The following is a 17433-nucleotide window of genomic DNA, read 5'->3' on the forward strand; positions in this document are numbered from 1 at the left end:
ATGACTTAAGTGACTGTTCATATGCCTATATGCTTAAGTGACTTAACTGTGAAGTGAGGGTAGGCACAACTGCCAAACTTCTTCCTTGGATGCTTTTTGGACTTTTGATGCTGAATGCTTCCAATGCTTGTGGATGCATAAACCGACCATGTAAACACCGACCATACGAGTTACTAGGTAGCCTTACTACTATCGCAGAATCCCAGCCTTGATGCTGACTCTGCCTTGCAAGCAAGTACAACCACTCGAATAGTCGTGTCGTGAAAGCATTGCAGATAAAGCTGAAAGGTAAGGGTGCTTGGAGGTATTTCCAATGGTTCCATGTCGATAGCACCATCCTAGTCACTTGGCCACATTTGAACTCATGACCCAAGTCACGGCGGTCGAATGCTCAACCAACCAAGCTGGCCCCTTTGGACAGGGCACCCACATCTTAACCTGGCAGTCCTTAGGAATTCCAATAGTGATTAGTTGTGAAATGCATTTTAGTGATGCCCATCTTGGTCATCTAAGAGTGCCACGAAGCAGCAAAGAGAGAGAGAGAGAGAGAGAGAGAGAGAGAGGGGAGATATGGCGACATGGGGGCCCCTTCATCTTCTCGCAACCATTATGAATCATTCATGTGGTACGTTCTTTCATGCGTCTTCTGATGCTAGCTTCTTTCGCCCAACCGTATTTGCAAGGTAACTAGAGCTTAGCTTGACGATATTTTTTCCAAAACTATGATGCGGACGGGTAGTGTTTGCTAAATAGAGGGTTTCTTCTCGTTTAAATTGCACTCTTTCTGCGCGTTAAGGACCATTCTCGCATGCCAACACAATGTCGGCTTGATTAAGTCTACCAATGTCTGCACCAACACGATGTGGTATGCTTGATTATCACTTTTCTGCTCCATACCCTATGATCAAGTGTCCTCCACATGCCCATGTATGCGATCAACTACTGTTCATGAAGGGATCCTCAGCATGCCCATTGCTTTTGAGTTCAGATTCTTTGTATATGTACAAATACACTGGGTTATTGTCTTGATCAATCATGTTTAACATAGTTTTTTTCATTGTATAGTAGAGGTGCCATAGTTTTCATTCTCGTATGATATTTGGTATTTGATATGATCAAACTTACTTGCCTGGCTTATCGATATTAAGATTTAAAAGACTGACTATATTTGACCTTGGTAGATGGCCAATGGCATGTGCAAGCTTTTTAAGTGGTGGCCATCGAGTTTTTGAACTAGGCATAGCATATAAGTTTAACATGTAGCATGTTTTTTTGGGTTCAGTACGGTATTCTATGGAATTTCTTGGGGGTCTGAATCATACTTTTCCCACTTCCATACCTGTACTCATTTGCCATATAATTCCCATATTTATGAAGAAATTATGATGTTTATTGAATACGTATTTTGTAAAAGCTATGCAAGTTGGAGTTGCATGGTGTGATGTGAGTACAGGGGCACTTGTAATATGTGCGTGCAATTGTACACAAGGCTTGTGGAGAAGGATTATTTTCTGCTCTCTGAGTGAATGTGTGCATACGTCTTGAATGAATGTGCATGTCTAATTTCTATTCCTTGGCTTTACAGGATCGATGTGTGAACATGATAGCAAGACTTTTCAATGCACCGCTCAAAGATGGAGAGCAGGCCGTGGGTGCTGGGACGGTGGGGTCATCGGAGGCCATTATGCTTGCAGGCCTTTCATTTAAGCACAAATGGCAGAATAAGCGCAAGGCTGAAGGAAAGCCCTACGATAAGCCCAACATTGTGACAGGGGCTAACGTCCAGGTATTGGTGGTGACTTGCTTTGCTGTTAACGGAATCTTATGTGGGAAAGAGCAAGGTCGTAACCTTTTGTGTATGGTGTCATATTTTGAGATTGCAAGGTGTTGGTAATTTATGTTTTTGCGTCTGGCTAGCATTATGTTTCCAGGAGGTCTTGCGTTAGCCATCTTGCTGTCTATTAGCACTAGGTTTTTCACATTGTGGTTTATCAACTTCAAGCTCTCGATTGAGGTGGTGTTTACCTCATTGTATTCACAGAAATCTCATTTTTTATGCATAGGTTTGCTGGGAGAAATTTGCAAGGTACTTTGAGGTGGAGCTCAAGGATGTGAAGCTACGAGAGGATTACTATGTGATGGATCCTGAGAAGGCTGTGGAGATGGTTGATGAGAATACCATCTGTGTTTGTGCCATATTGGGGTCAACCTACAATGGTGAATTTGAAGATGTCAAACGTCTAAATGAGCTTCTTGAAGAGAAAAACAAGGAAACTGGGCTAGTTTTCTCCTTTGATAGGCTTAAAATTGGGAATGAAGCTTTAACTATAGGTTAGGATTTGCTTTTGTTTGCTCAAAAGCGTCGGACTTCTGTATTGCTAATTGGGAATGAAGCTTTAACTATAGGTTAGGATTTGTTGACTACAAATAATCATGCCAATTCACTGCAAGTAAGCTCATGAATAGCCAACATTCTTTGTAGGTGATTTTGATAATGATAATAATTCCTTTCCCACTTAACAACTTAGGCTTCATACCTAGGGTTCTCTTAGCGAGTGGCCGATCGTATAGGACTCGGACTTATTACAAACTTTATAACTCAGCTTCTCAGAGCTTGCCCATCTTTAATCAGAGATGATCAAAATAATTACAAGGCTTTCGAAAAAAGAATGGGAATACATCAAAATTTTAGGCTCATGGAGGAAGGGGTCGGCTTGAGGGCGCTCGTCTGACTTGATTGCTAACATTTTGCTACATAAAATTTATATTTTGAGCACCTCAAGTAGCCATCTTGATTAGCCCCAAGACATAGATTCTTGGCCAAAAAAACCTTAGCACACATACACATCTGGATCCATTTGTTTGCCCTTGACCTTCACACCTGCTTTTTTTGTTTGCTCAAAAGCGTCAGTCTTGTGGTGCACTTGTATAGAGGAATAAAGCTTCTCTCAAAATCTATAGCTTGGATGAACTGTGGAGGTCCTTACCAAGTGACTCATCCTTAAAGTCATGTTTCCAGGCTATATTTCAGGCTAGTGACTTCATGCGAAGGTTGCTAAAGATATTCACTAATAATGCTATGACCATGGCGCCTACTCTTGAAGGAGGATTCTCTTTCTGAGGAAGAGGAATCCTTTGAACGACTATAATGTGTCGTTGACGTGTGCACGTGTGTGTGTGTGGGGGGGAGGGGACTTGGCATCTTTATGGTAGCAAAAGTCTTCAAAATTAAGACTGGCTTCAATTACCCGGATGGTAAGGAAGGTAACTCCTCTCTGATATGAATGAAACTTCCCTGTGGGGGGGGCTTGGCATCTTTATGGTAGCAAAAGTCTTCAAAATTAAGACTGCCTTCAATTGCCCGGATGGTAAGGAAGGTAACTCCTCTCTGATACGAATGAAACTTGCCCTTGACACACCACAACCTTATTATTGCCAATTTACACTTTGCACATAGGAAAAATACCAATCTTCGGTTAGAGCTTGAGAGAGAGAGAGAGAGAGAGAGAGAGAGAGAGAGAAGATTGAGAGTGACACACCGTTGGCCCTGGACAGCAGGGGAACAGTTTCTTGAGTTACATAGGATTAGTCTCTTAAGTTATTCAATAATAAGTGATATTTTAGCCCATTTTGTCAAAGATCGTGGAGGCTCAATTATGATTGCCCAACCCAGCATGAGATTCACTATATGAGTAGCCTGGGGGACTACTCCCTCCCATTAGCACTAAGTACCAGCGCTCACTAGTAGCAGCACAGCAGCACCTGAGGGCCAGCGTTTTCTTTCTCTCCAGTGCGAGAGTAGCCAGGCAGCGTTTTTCTCTCTCTCTACCAGCGTTTTCCATCAGCCTTGCATTTTCCCACCAGCAGCACCTTCCTCAGCATCCATAGTACCCAAGTGCCCTAGCCTTGTCTCTTGGCGACCCCGGGTCATCGCAGCTTCTCCAGCCTAGCACCTGCAGCATCTTCGTAGCATCTTTTGCTAGCGTTGAACAAGTGATCACTCGCTGAGTAATACCAGCACCACAGTACCATCAAGTGCCCACAATATTCCACAGTTTCATCGCGAAGAACCCGCCAGAAAGTAGACGATTTCAGCCCTTAGCATCAGCAGAACCAGCCAGGATCAGCGTTATTTCCCAATATTTTACAGATTTCAGCCCTATGAACCCTTAGCGTTTTCAGCATCCAGCCTTAGCCTCGCAGTATAAGCATCTCTAGCAAGTATTCATCATTATCTCAACATCTAGGATCGTTGTAACAACATTGTGCAAGTAAATAAAGCAAGTACTTTGGTAATAGAGCAAGGGGGCCTTGAGGGTTGCAATGTCTCTCTCTCTCTCTCTCTCTCTCTCTCTCTCTCTCTCTCTCTTTGCCTCGCTCTCCTTCATTTTGTTCGGTTCAGTTTCTCTTTTCAAGTGAAGTAAAGTAACCTTGTGTTTGTGTAGAGTACTAGATCCAAGCGAAATCCTAAAACACTTCTGCTGCACCTAACATCCAGACACTTGTATCCATCTATATTCTCTCTTTCATTAAGGTGAGAGGATATAGTCCTTCATGCTTTTCAAGCATATGAATGGCCATTCTTATTTCCCCACTTAGGGATAGAAGTATGTCTAATCATGTTAGGTGCAGCGGAATGAATGTTTGAACTTTGCTCAAGATGAGTGCTCCGAACTGTGCTCAAGGTTCCTTTTATTCTTATGGAAGGGAGAGTCTTCCGTTCTTAATGAGAGAGTGCAATGATTACAAACAAAGTGAATGGACACTGTGCGTGCAAGTGTATGAGACTGAGAGATAGAGAGAGAAGAGAGATACGACACCAGAGACGTTGTAAAACCCTCCTCCGAAGGTCCCACTCTCATCGGCGAGAGTGGTCTACTTATGATTGCACAACTTGGTACAAACTGAATGCATGTGACTGATGCAGGTCTAGGCTATGTCGGCGATGACGACACCGGTCTAAGGGCTGAAATCTGCAATCTTTTATCTACTGTACAAAAACGCTATGGGCTGAAATCTGTTGCAAGTCCAAAAACGCTGATTTTGGGGCTGTTTCTGAAAGTCTTTGTCTCTGAAAATCTGCAGGTTTAGGGCTGAAAATTGAGGTTCTTAAAAGTTGAAACCGACGGTCTTTTCGGTGCTGGTCTTTCTACTGCTGAAAATCGCCAGGGCTGAAGACCGCAAAGGTTGAGATCTGCAAATGCTGGGATCCAAAAACACTAGGGAAAGGGGTCTTCAAAAACGCTAGTTGATGGGGGATGTGTGGCGATGATCTCTTGATGGGAAACGCCAGGCTGATGCAGGTGATGGCGATGTTCTCCTGCTGAAAACGCTAGGAATGAAGCTAGCAAAACGCTAGGTGTTGATGTCTTTGCTTGGAGGGGATCCACCAAGTTCTTGCTTGAGAAGTTGCCTGCTGAGCTTGGCTCGTGTTGCCTCTTCTGCCATTTAGTGCTAGTTTAGGTTTGCTTATATACAAACTTACTCAATTTGCCCTACCTACTTTCTAACAAAAGTCACTTAAAAATAATAAGTGAAAAATGTCAAAAATAGGAAAAATAGGCTAAATGCACTAGAAAATTCCCCTGAAGGATTCTGATGGGAATGCTTATGATCATGTTGTGTGCAACCAGAGGATATGCATCTAGACTAAGTGTCTGGGCATGCACGGTCTACGAATAGACTCACAAAAGTGCCAGATCACTTCTAAATCTAGACTGACCAGACTGATTGAACCCTTGTCGTGATGTAGCTTATCCACAGACACATAGGGTTGGATGTGTCACGTGACATCCCCTTCTTTTCAAAGTGAGGTACTGGTACCGAACTGTATGGCGTCGAGGGAGATCGCCAATAGCATCTGGAATCTTGGAAGGGACTCTTCGCCGGCCCACTCTGGTGTGTAGGTCGTGCAGTACTTGAACTTCATAAAGGTCTGCAAAGCTTGCTTCTTTGGGCCGCGCCGAAAGCGACACAAAGTCTTGTGTGGCTCCTTCAATGCTTCGACTTCGTCGAGTGTCATGCTTCTTTCTTCTTCAAGAATCTCCATGGCTGAAAATTCGTGAAACCATTTCCAACACAAAACCATGAATATACCTATTCCATGTAAAGTGAGTGGAAAAAATCTTGTCTTCTCTAAAGACTGTGTATGCAATGTAGATGAACATAGAGATGGAGTGACAACCCATTCATCAAACACATGCAAACAATGAGATCGAACCTTTCTCTTTTGATCTAGAGCAATCAACTGTGGCAATTCACAACGGAAATGCGCATGCTTGGTGCTCATAGTTTCATGTGCTCGTTCTACGAATGTGTCATGCCAAGGAAGAGACATGGAATGTGACTTCCTTGAATGCATACTTTTCAGTTTTTCATGAGAAATCCGCATACATCCGTGCTCATTCATGAGTGAAACGTGCTCAACGTACAATATGTCATGCCTAGGAAAAGGGATCACATAAAGATGCTGACTAACATACAGGAAACGATCATGAATGAAACACTCGAACAATGCGTGCGTATCAATCATGCGAACACATAATACTTCCTGTAATGGTTCTTTGGACCTAGGCTCGAGAGCCAAGATCGGTTCTTCCTGAGGGGGTTCTTGGGACCTAGGCTCGAGAGCCAAGATCGATCCTTCGTGATTGATCGAATCTGCAATGAGGTTAGCTTCGCTAGAAAAAGCATCAACTAACACATCATCCTTGTGAACAATCACGTCATCTTCATGCAAATCATCATGCTTGTGAGAAATCACATCTTGATCATGCAAATCATCATGCTCATCATTATCACCCAAACCATCATGCAAATCATTGTCATTCAAATCATCATGCTTCTCACAATCATGCAGATCTTGAGAAAAGAGTCGCAAGAACTCTTTCATGTGTTGGTCGCTCTTTCCTTTGACGGCAGCTGCCATTCCTTCTTGGTGTCTGCGCTCCATTTCTGCTTTTCTTTCTGCTCTTCTTTCTGCGTGTCTGCGTTCCATTTCTGCCATTCTTTCTGCATGTCTTGCTCCGCGTTCTAACTTCCTTTCCATAAACATCTGATCCAAAGCCTCCATAGGAGTTAGTGCAATCCTTGACGTAGATGGGGAAGGGGGAGGGTTGGAAAAACCTCCTGGTGGGGAAAATTCTTCTTCGTCTCTCTCATGCTCATCACCTCCAAGCGAATATCCATTCCGCTTTGAGTAATGACCATTCTGAAGTCATGGGTTCTTGTGGTCTTGGGTTCTTAAGTTCACGAGGAACTTGGGTTCTTGGGTTCTTGAGGTTTTCTTTCGCTTGCAAATCGTGTTTGAGAAGGATCTTCTCTTCACCCGAGTTCTTCTCTTTTCCGCGGGCGCACCCCTTGGCGGCCTTGCGCTCACACCAAGGTTGCTTTTTCCCACCTCACGTCGATTGGCCGGCCGCTAAGTGCACGGTCCGCTCTCAATGAGTGAAAAGAGGCACAAGGGGAGGTTGGACAAGCCCTTCTTTCCTGGGATTCCTGTCACTCTTCAAAAACACGATTAGGAATCAACACGCCCAAGTGAACTTGGGTTTGTGCGACCGCAACAAGCAAATTTTTTTTTTGTGATTCTTGTGGTTCTTTTCTTGAGTGATACAGAACACTGCCAAAGCTCTAATACCAATGTTAGGTGCTGCGGAATGAATGTTTCAACTTTGCTCAAGATGAGTGCTCCGAACTGTGGTCAAGGTTCCTTTTGTTCTTATGGAAGGGAGAGCCTTCCGTTCTTAATGAGAGAGTGCAATGATTACAAACAAAGTGAATGGACACTGTGCGTGCAAGTGTATGAGGCTGAGAGATAGAGAGAGAAGAGAGATACGACACCAGAGACGTAAAACCCTCCTCTGAAGGCCCCACTCTCGTCGGCGAGAGTGGTCTACTTATGATTGCACAACTTGGTACAAACTGAATGCATGTGACTGATGCAAATCTAGGCTATGTCGGCGATGACGACGGGGATGACGACACTGGTCTAAGGGCTGAAATCTGCAATCTTTTATCTGCTGTCCAAAACCGCTATGGGCTGAAATCTGTTGCAAGTTCAAAAACGCTGATTTTGGGGCTGTTTGTGTAGGTCTTTGTCACTGAAAATCTGCAGGTTTAGGGCTAAAAACTGAGGTTCTTAAAGGCTGAAACTGATGGTCTTTCTGGGCTGAATGTGCTGGTCTTTCTATTGTTGAAAATCGCCAGGGCTGAAGACTGCTGTTAGGTGCAGCGGAATGAATGTTGTATTTTCTCAAGATTAGTGATCTTTATTGCTCAAGGTTCCTTTTAGTTCTTAGGGAAAGAGAGAGCTTTCCGTCTTGTAGAGTGCTATGATCACGACACAAAGTGAGTGGATATTGTGCGTGCAAGTGAATGAGACTGAGAGAAGGAGAGAGAAGAGATACGACACCCGAGAGGTTGTAAAACCCTCCTCCGAAGGCCCCACTCTCGTCGGCGAGAGTGGTCTACTTTGATTGCACAAAGGTGTACAATGCGTATGCAATGGACTGATGCAATGGGACTATGCTGATGACGACGACGACTTGGTGGCTGAAATCTGTGGTCTTCAAACTGCTGAAATTTGGGACTGTTCGGTGGCTGAAATTCTCTGTTTTGGCTGCGTTTCCGAGGCTTGAAAATGGCTATCTTCTGCAAGGCTTCAGGGGCTAAATCTGCTACTGCGTCTACTGAAAACGCTGCTGTTCTGATGCGTTTATGGTTGAAAAACCAAAACGCTGGCTGTTGGCTGAGCGTTAGTAAAAACGCTATGCAAATGTGGAAACTTGGCGATGATGGCAATGAAAAACGCCAGGGTTGTGGGCTGGCTAGCGACAGGTGAAAACGCTAGGGCTGAATGTATCTGCTGATGCTTGCGATCTGCAACTGAAACCGCCAGAGATCTTGGGGGGTTGTTGAGGGTATCCAAAAACGCTAAGGTTGATGGGTTCTTGCTGAGAAGGTGCCTGTTGAGCGGGAAGCTCCTGTTGCCTCTTCTGCTGTGGAGTGCTAGCTTTGGTTTTCTTATATATTAACTTACCCAATTTTCCCTACTCAGTTCCCAACAAAAGTCACTTAATAAATAAGTGAAAAATGTCAAAAATAGGGAAAATGGGATAAAGTCACTTGAAAAATTCCCAAACTGACTCTGAGGACTCTGATGGAAATGCTTATGCTTCTGCGGTGTGCAACCGGAGGATATGCATCTATGCTAAGTGACTGGGCATGCACGGTCTACGAATAGACTCACAAAAGTGCCAGATCACTTCTAATCTAACTTGACTTGACTGACGGGAACCCTGCTATGGTGTAGCTTGTCCACGGACACATAGGGTTGGGATGTGTCACGTGACATCCCCTCCTTTTCAAAGTGAGGTACTGGTACCGAACTCTATGGCGTCGAGGGAGATCGCCAAGAGCATCCGGAATCTTGGAAGGGACTCTTCGCCGGCCCACTCTAATGTGTGGGTCGTGTGGTACTTGAACTTCATAAAGGTCTGCAATGCTTTCTTCTTTGGGCCGCGCCGAAAGCGACACAAAGTCTTCTGAGTTTCCTTCCTTTCTTCAACTTTGTTTAGAGTCCTGCTTCTTTTGTCTTCAAGAATCTCCATGGCTGAAAATTACTGAAACCATCTCCAACACAAAACCATGAACATACCCATTCCATGTAAAGTGAAGGAAAAAAATCTTGTCTTCTCTAAAGACTGTGTATGCAATGTAGATGAACATAGAGACGGAATGACAACCCGTTCATCAAACACATACAAACAATGCGATCTAATCTTTTCTGTTTGATCGAAATCAATCAACTGTGGCAAATCACAATGGAAATGCCCATGCTTGGTGCTCATACTATCATGTGCTCTTTCGGAAACTGTGTCATGCCAAGGAAGAGACATGAAATGTGACTTCCTGACATACAAACTTTTCAACTTTTCATGAACAATCCGCATACATTCGTGCTCATCCATGAGAGAAACGTGCTCAACATACAATATGTCATGCCTAGTAAAAGGGATCACATAACGATGCTGACTAAAATACAGGAAACCTTCACGAATGAAACACTCGAACAATGCGTGCGTATCAATCATGCGAACACATAATACTTCCTGTGATGGTTCTTGAGACCTAGACACGAGAGCCAAGATCTGTTCTTCCTGAAGGGGTTCTTCTTGAGTGGGTTCTTTCTGAGGTGGTTCCGTTGACCTAGGCTCGAAAGCCAAGATCGATCCTTCGTGATCTATCAAATTTTCGTGTGGGGGATCTGTGGACCTCGACTCGAAAGCCAAGATCGATTCTTCGTGATTGATCGAATCTACAACGAGGTTAGCTTCGCTAGAAAAAGCATCCACTAACACATCATCCTTATGAGTAATCACATCTTCTTCATGCAACTCATCATGCTTGTGAGCAATCACATGTTGATTATGCAAATCATCATGCATGTCATTGGCATCCAAATCATCATGCTTGTCATTCAAATCATCATGCAAATCATTGTGCTTATCATTGTCAATCAAAACATCATCATGCTTCACACAATTATGCAAATCCCGTGTATCATTCTTGGGAGAAGAAGAGACTGAGAGTCTCCTTTTCCCGATCTTGTTGCATCTGTGCTTGCATTCGAGAAAAGAGTCGCAACATCTCTTGCCTTATTGCTTTGTTCTCGCGATCAAACTGGGCTTGCATTTCTTTGTTCTCTCGATCAAATTTTGCTTCTATGACTGCCCTTCTCTCTTGGTACTTACGCTCGATGGCTGCCATATCTTCTTCATATGCTTTTCTTTCTGCTTCTCTTTCTTGGTCCAACTCCTCCATAGGAGTTCGTGCAATCTTTGTTGTAGATGGGGGAGGGTCCGAAAAACCTCTTGGTGGGGAAAATTCTTCTTCGCCTCTCTCATGCTCATCACTTCCAAGCGAAGTATCCACTCCGTTTCGAGTGACGATCATTCTGAAGTCGTAGGTTCTTGTGGGGTCTTGGGGGTTCTTGAGTTCACGAGGAACGTGGGTTCTTGGGGGTCTTGGGTTCTTAAGTTCACGAGGAACTTGGGTTCTTGAGGGTCTTGGTTCTTGAGGTCCTTGATTCGTGAGAGTCTTGGGTTCTCGAGGTTCTTGAGTCTTGAGGGTCTTGGGTTCTTGGGGTTCTTGAGGTTCTTGAGTCTTGAGGGTCTTGGGTTCTTGGGGTTCTTGAGGTTTTTGAGGGTTTCTTTCGCTTGCAAATCGCGTTGAAGAAGGATCTTCTCTTCACCCGAGTTCTACCCTTTTCTGCGGGCGCACCCCTTGGCGGCCTTGTGCTCACACCAAGGTTGCTTTTTTCCACCTCACGTCGATTGGCCAGACGCTAAGTGCACGGTCCACTCTCAATGAGTGAAAAGAGACACAAGGGGAGGTTGGACAAGCCCTTCTTTCTTGGGATTCCTGTCACTCTTCAACAAAACACGATTAGGAATCGCCACGCCTAAGTAAACTTGGGTTTGTGCGACCGCAACAAGCAAAAAAAATTCTTGCGGTTTGAGTAATGCAAAACACTTCCAAAGCTCTGATACCAATGATAGGTGCAGCGGAATGAATGTTGTATTTTCGTCGTATTTTCTCAAGATTAGTGATCTTTATTGCTCAAGGTTCCTTTTAGTTCTTAGGGAAAGAGAGAGCTTTCCGTCTTGTAGAGTGCTATGATCACGACACAAAGTGAGTGGATATTGTGCGTGCAAGTGAATGAGACTGAGAGAAGGAGAGAGAAGAGATACGACACCCGAGAGGTTGTAAAACCCTCCTCCGAAGGCCCCACTCTCGTCGGCGAGAGTGGTCTACTTTGATTGCACAAAGGTGTACAATGCGTATGCAATGGACTGATGCAATGGGACTATGCCGATGACGACGACGACTTGGTGGCTGAAATCTGTGGTCTTCAAACTGCTGAAATTTGGGACTGTTCGGTGGCTGAAATTCTCTGTTTTGGCTGCGTTTCCGAGGCCTGAAAATGGCTATCTTCTGCAAGGCTTCAAGGGCTAAATCTGCTACTGTGTCTACTGCTGAAAACGCTGCTGTTCTGATGCGTTTATGGCTGAAAAACCAAAACGCTGGCTGTTGGCTGAGCGTTAGTAAAAACGCTATGCAAATGTGGAAACTTGGCGATGATGGCAATGAAAAACCCCAGGGCTGTGGGCTGGCTAGCGACAGGTGAAAACGCTAGGGCTGAATGTATCTGCTGATGCTGGCGATCTGTAACTGAAACCGCCAGAGATCTTGGGGGGGTGCTGAGGGTATCCAAAAACGCTAAGGTTGATGGGTTCTTGCTGAGAAGGTGCCTGTTGAGCGGGAAGCTGTGGAAGAGGCAATGAAAAACGCCAGGGCTGTGGGCTGGCTAGCGATAGGTGAATACGCTAGGGCTGAATGTATCTGCTGATGTTGGCGATCTGCAACTGAAACCGCCAGAGATCTTGGGGGGGTGCTGAGGGTATCCAAAAACGCTAAGGTTGATGGGTTCTTGCTGAGAAGGTGCCTGTTGAGCGGGAAGCTCCTGTTGCCTCTTCTGTTGTGGAGTGCTAGCTTTGGTTTTCATATATATTAACTTACCCAATTTGCCCTACTCAGTTCCCAACAATGTCAAAAAATAATGTGACATTAGTCACTTTATTAAGTGACTAATGTCAAAAATAGGGGAAATGGGATAAAGTCACTTGAAAAATTCCCAAACTGACTCTGATGGACTCTGATGGAAATGCTTATGCTTCTGCGGTGTGCAACCGGAGGATATGCATCTTTGCTAAGTGACTGGGCATGCACGGTCTACGAATAGACTCACAAAAGTGTCGGATCACTTCTAATCTAACTTGACTTGATTGACGGGAACACTGCTATGGTGTAGCTTGTCCACGGACACATAGGGTTGGGATGTGTCACGTGACAACTGCAAAGGCTGAGATCTGCAAATGCTGGAAGCCAAAAACGCTAGGGAAAGGGGTCTTCAAAACGCTAGTTGATGGGGAATGTGTGGCGATGATCTCTTGATGGGAAACGCCAGGCTGATGCAGGTGATGGTTATGTTCTCCTGCTGAAAACGCTAGGGATGAAGCTAGCAAAACGCTAGGTGTTGATGTCTTTGCTTGGAGGGGATCCACCAAGTTCTTGCTTGAGAAGTTGCCTGCTGAGCTTGGCTCGTGTTGCCTCTTCTGCCATTTAGTGCTAGTTTAGGTTTGCTTATATACAAACTTACTCAATTTGCCCTACCTACTTTCCAACAAAAGTCACTTAAAAATAATAAGTGAAAAATGTCAAAAATAGGGAAAATAGGATAAATGCACTGGAAAATTCCCCTGAAGGATTCTGATGGGAATGCTTATGATCATGCTGTGTGCAACCAGAGGATATGCATCTACACTAAGTGCCTGGGCATGCACGGTCTACGAATAGACTCACAAAAGTGCCAGATCACTACTAAATCTAGACTGACCAGACTGACTGAACCCTTGTCATGATGTAGCTTGTCCAAGGACACATAGGGTTGGATGTGTCACGTGACAAATCATATCATGGTTCCGTAAACACAAGAACACAGTGTCAAATTATGTAATCAAATCATGGCCATTCTTATTTCCCCAATTAGGGATAGAAGTATGTCTAATCTAATCATGGTTTCGTAAACACAAGAACACATGTCGAATTGTGTAATCTTTCAATTAGAAAGACAACATATGTAATCTTTCATAAATTTCTTTGATTCATGTGTTTCAAAGGCTGATGAAAATAGTTTAGAGGAGATTGGAAAAATGGAGATTGTAGCGAGGAGCTATCCTAAATAGCCACTACGCCCCCAAAAATGCCCAAAAGATGTGAACATTATGGCAAAGCCCTTAACAACTCTTTGTTGGTCATTTTCTGATATTGGATATGACCAACAAAGAGTTTCAACAACCGGAACGGGGCAAGAATATGCTCTGTGCTGAATAGTAAATGGAAACACCACATGGCTTGAACGACATTTTGGAACCCCTGGGCTCTGGATGCGTTCTGAGCACGGGAAGGGCTTGGAATGGGGACATTGCTATCTCTCTCTCTCTCTCTCTCTCTCTCTCTCTCTCACACACACACACACACACACACACACACACACAAGAGAGGACACGCCATTTGGACTTCCACTTGATACTTGCATTTTTCTCTGTAGGAGAATGTGGGCTTTCCATGGTTTCATCTAGGTAAGTGTTTTTTGGTACTTCCCTGGAGTTTAGGACTGTGTTCTAGCTAGGTGAGTGACGTCTTTGCTTGTTTCAAGCATTTGTGTACTTCTGACATCTTTCTAATGGAAGAAGCCTATGGAGAATTGCTACTTTCCTTCATTTCATCTTCTTTTCCTTCATTTCATCTTCTTCAGATTTTTTAGCTTCCAACTAATAAGGAGTTGAATGCCACTTGTATATATAGGTGGGACACACCTATTCATGTGGATGCAGCAAGTGGTGGTTTCTTGCTCCTTTCTTGTACCCGGAGTTGGAGTGGGACTTTCGATTATCGTGTGTACGCAGCATCAATGTGAGTGGACACAAGTATGGGCTGGTTTACGCCGGTGTGGGTTGGGTGGTTTGGAAGAGCAAAGACGACTTGCCAGAGGAGCTCATTTTTCATGTCAATTACCTTGGTGCCGATCAGCCCACATTCACCCTTAACTTTTCTAAAGGTTCCTCCTTCCGTCTATGAGTTCGTATGTACAAATTTTTGTGTCGACAAACAAGAGTCTTAGATGCTTTCACTACAACAAGACACATCATTTGCCTTATGCAGATACAGACATTCATGATACATGCGTAAAGACTCATGCTCATATTGTAATGCCTGGGAACAGTGCTGCACTGGAACATGCATCCTGTTGATACAAGGTGTTTGTTTGGTTAATGTATACAGGAGCTAGCCAGATCATTGCACAGTACTACCAATTCATCCGGCTTGGTTTTGAGGTATTCTACTTGTCTTTTTGACTTGGGAGTATTGATGCCCCTTTTTTGTGATGCCTCAAATAAGAAGAGGGTTTTTTCATAGGTTTAAGATTGAAATCGTTTTGTATTGTTAATTGGGAATGAAGCTTTAATTGTAGTTTAGGATTTGATGTTTGTTTGCGTCAGTCTTGTGGTGCACTTGTACAGAAGAATAAAGCTTCTCTCAAAATCTATAGCTTGGATAAACGGTTGAGGTCATGTTTCAGACTATATTTCAGGCTAGTTACTTCACTCAAAGGTTGTTAAATATATTCACTGATAATGCTATGACCATAGTTAATGCACAAAAGAAACATGGTTGGGTGCATATGATGTGATGTAATGTGTAGGCTTTCTGATTTTCTATGGTCTTTATGGTAAATAATGGCGCTCTTAAAATTATAATAACATTGTTTTTATGGACCTTGAATAATTGGCTGAGTCACCCTTGAGATTGAGTGAGAAAACAGTCCAAAGAGGGTTTAATTTGGCCAGTTATTACAAAATAAAAAAAGGAAAGAATGGATTAGCCATACGATTGCACGAAGGGCTGTACGGTTGCCCTCGATGACCCATACATACAGGGAGCCTTCGTATAAAGTATCAGGGCAATCCATCTACATTTTCATTGTGTGTAGAGTTGAATTGCTCTCATAATTTTTTAGGGGAGATCTATGCCTTCAATTTTTTTTTAAAATATTTGTGGATGGGTCCAGGGCTATAAAAGCATCATGGAGAATTGTAGATCCAATGCGAAGGTGTTGTGTGATGGCATCTGCAGCACAGGACGATTTAACATACTCTCCAAAGATGTGGGAGTGCCTGTTGTTGCCTTCTCTCTCAAGGACAGGAGCCAGCATGATGAATTTGAAGTTGCAGACAATCTGCGCAGGTATGTTTTGTTGCGTTGCCCCCCCCCCCCCCCCCCCCCCCCCCCCCCGCCCTTCCCCCGCTTCCCAACACACACACACACAGAGACAGAACAAAAGTATGGGTCCAGGGCTATAAAAGCATCATGGAGAATTGTAGATCCAATGCGAAGGTGTTGTGTGACGGCATCCGCAGCACAGGACGATTTAACATACTCTCCAAAGATGTGGGAGTGCCTGTTGTTGCCTTCTCTCTCAAGGACAGGAGCCAGCATGATGAATTTGAAGTTGCAGACAATCTGCGCAGGGATGTTTTGTTGCCCCCCCCCCCCCCCCCCCCCCCCCCCCCCCCCCGCTTCCCAACACACACACACACACAGACAGAGAACAAAAGTATGGGTCCAGGGCTATAAAAGGATCATGGAGAATTGTAGATCCAATGCGAAGGTGCTGTGTGACGGCATCCGCAGCACAGGACGATTTAACATACTCTCCAAAGATGTGGGAGTGCCTGTTGTTGCCTTCTTTCTCAAGGACAGGAGCCAGCATGATGAATTTGAAGTTGCAGACAATCTGCGCAGGTATGTTTTGTTGCGTTGCACCCCCCCCCCCCCCCCTCCTCCCCCCGCTTCCCAACACACACACAGACAGAGAACAAAAGTAAATTACACGCGCACACCCATGCATTTGAGAGCCCAGGTCCTTGCAAACTAACCCTGCTTCTCCTAGAATCGTGCAGTACTTGCTTATGCGCACAATCACCGGAGCAAGTGCTTTCAAGTGCATGTGTTTCATAATCCTCTCCTCGTGATAGTTTTGGGGTGTTTCATGGTTTGTTGACATTCAAATGGTACCTCTTGGGTGTAGGTATGGATGGATAGTTCCAGCATACACAATGGCACCTGATGCAGAGCATATATGTCTACTGAGGGTGGTCATGAGGGAGGACTTTAGTTGCACATTAGCCCAACGCCTTGTTGAGGACATCCGCAGAGTTCTAGACTATCTCGACGCACGGCCACCCAAGCTTGTTGAGGCGGTGGCAGTTGCTATTGCTCAAAAAGAACCTGAGTTGAAGGAGGATGTGAAACCATCAACTCTTTTAGCCTCACCTGTGTTCAGGGAGGTCATGCTTGCGAAGAACTTTCCCAAGAAGTTTGGCTCGTTCAAAATGAATGGGGTATGTTGAGAGCCAGTGAACCCACTATATTTATGTGGTGCAAGGAGTTGTGGACCTGCTGTGTTGTGGAGGTACCTGCAGGTTGATTGACAAGCCATGGCTCTATATATGCTGTATTATCTTCTCCTGAAAGAAAAGAGGAGGGTACTCAAATTATCAGACAGTCATGGTTGCAAAAGACTCATCATATTTTTTACATCATAATATTTGTTTATTTTTTTTGAAGGCATTATTGGTTGATACAATTCCTTTACTAAGCTGGTTAAGAGCACTTTATCAAGCAATTTGATATCGACTTTCTGCATTTTATACTCAGCTTTTCAGTCACATATATATATGCAACTAATTTGAAAGGGTAGATAACTAGAGCTCATTTACCCAATGATGTACAAATTGACTGCAAGAC

The 17433-nt window shown here is 44.1% G+C and overlaps 1 protein-coding gene across 4 annotated transcripts; it reads left to right on the forward strand.

Moving 5' to 3' along the window:
* Positions 1-501: 501 nt before the first annotated feature.
* On the forward strand, positions 502-17298 carry LOC147439382 (glutamate decarboxylase-like). 4 transcript variants are annotated; one of them, XM_086485219.1, is made up of 7 exons: positions 502-625; positions 1586-1786; positions 14431-14683; positions 14908-14960; positions 15695-15870; positions 15979-16428; positions 16715-17298. In XM_086485219.1, exons 2-7 carry the CDS (start codon positions 1601-1603, stop codon positions 17034-17036), a joined length of 1440 nt encoding a protein of 479 aa, XP_086341345.1. In that variant the 5' UTR covers positions 502-625; positions 1586-1600; the 3' UTR covers positions 17037-17298. The 4 variants fall into 4 exon arrangements, with proteins under 4 accessions (XP_086341345.1, XP_086341344.1, XP_086341343.1 ...); XM_086485218.1 differs by having other exon boundaries at positions 572-683; XM_086485217.1 differs by lacking the exon at positions 502-625 and adding an exon at positions 713-865 and having other exon boundaries at positions 16715-17297.
* Positions 17299-17433: the final 135 nt, after the last annotated feature.

This window comes from Adiantum capillus-veneris, chromosome 16, assembly GCF_014529385.1.
Source record: "Adiantum capillus-veneris isolate H3 chromosome 16, ASM1452938v2, whole genome shotgun sequence".
In the NCBI taxonomy this organism is placed as follows: domain Eukaryota; kingdom Viridiplantae; phylum Streptophyta; class Polypodiopsida; order Polypodiales; family Pteridaceae; genus Adiantum; species Adiantum capillus-veneris.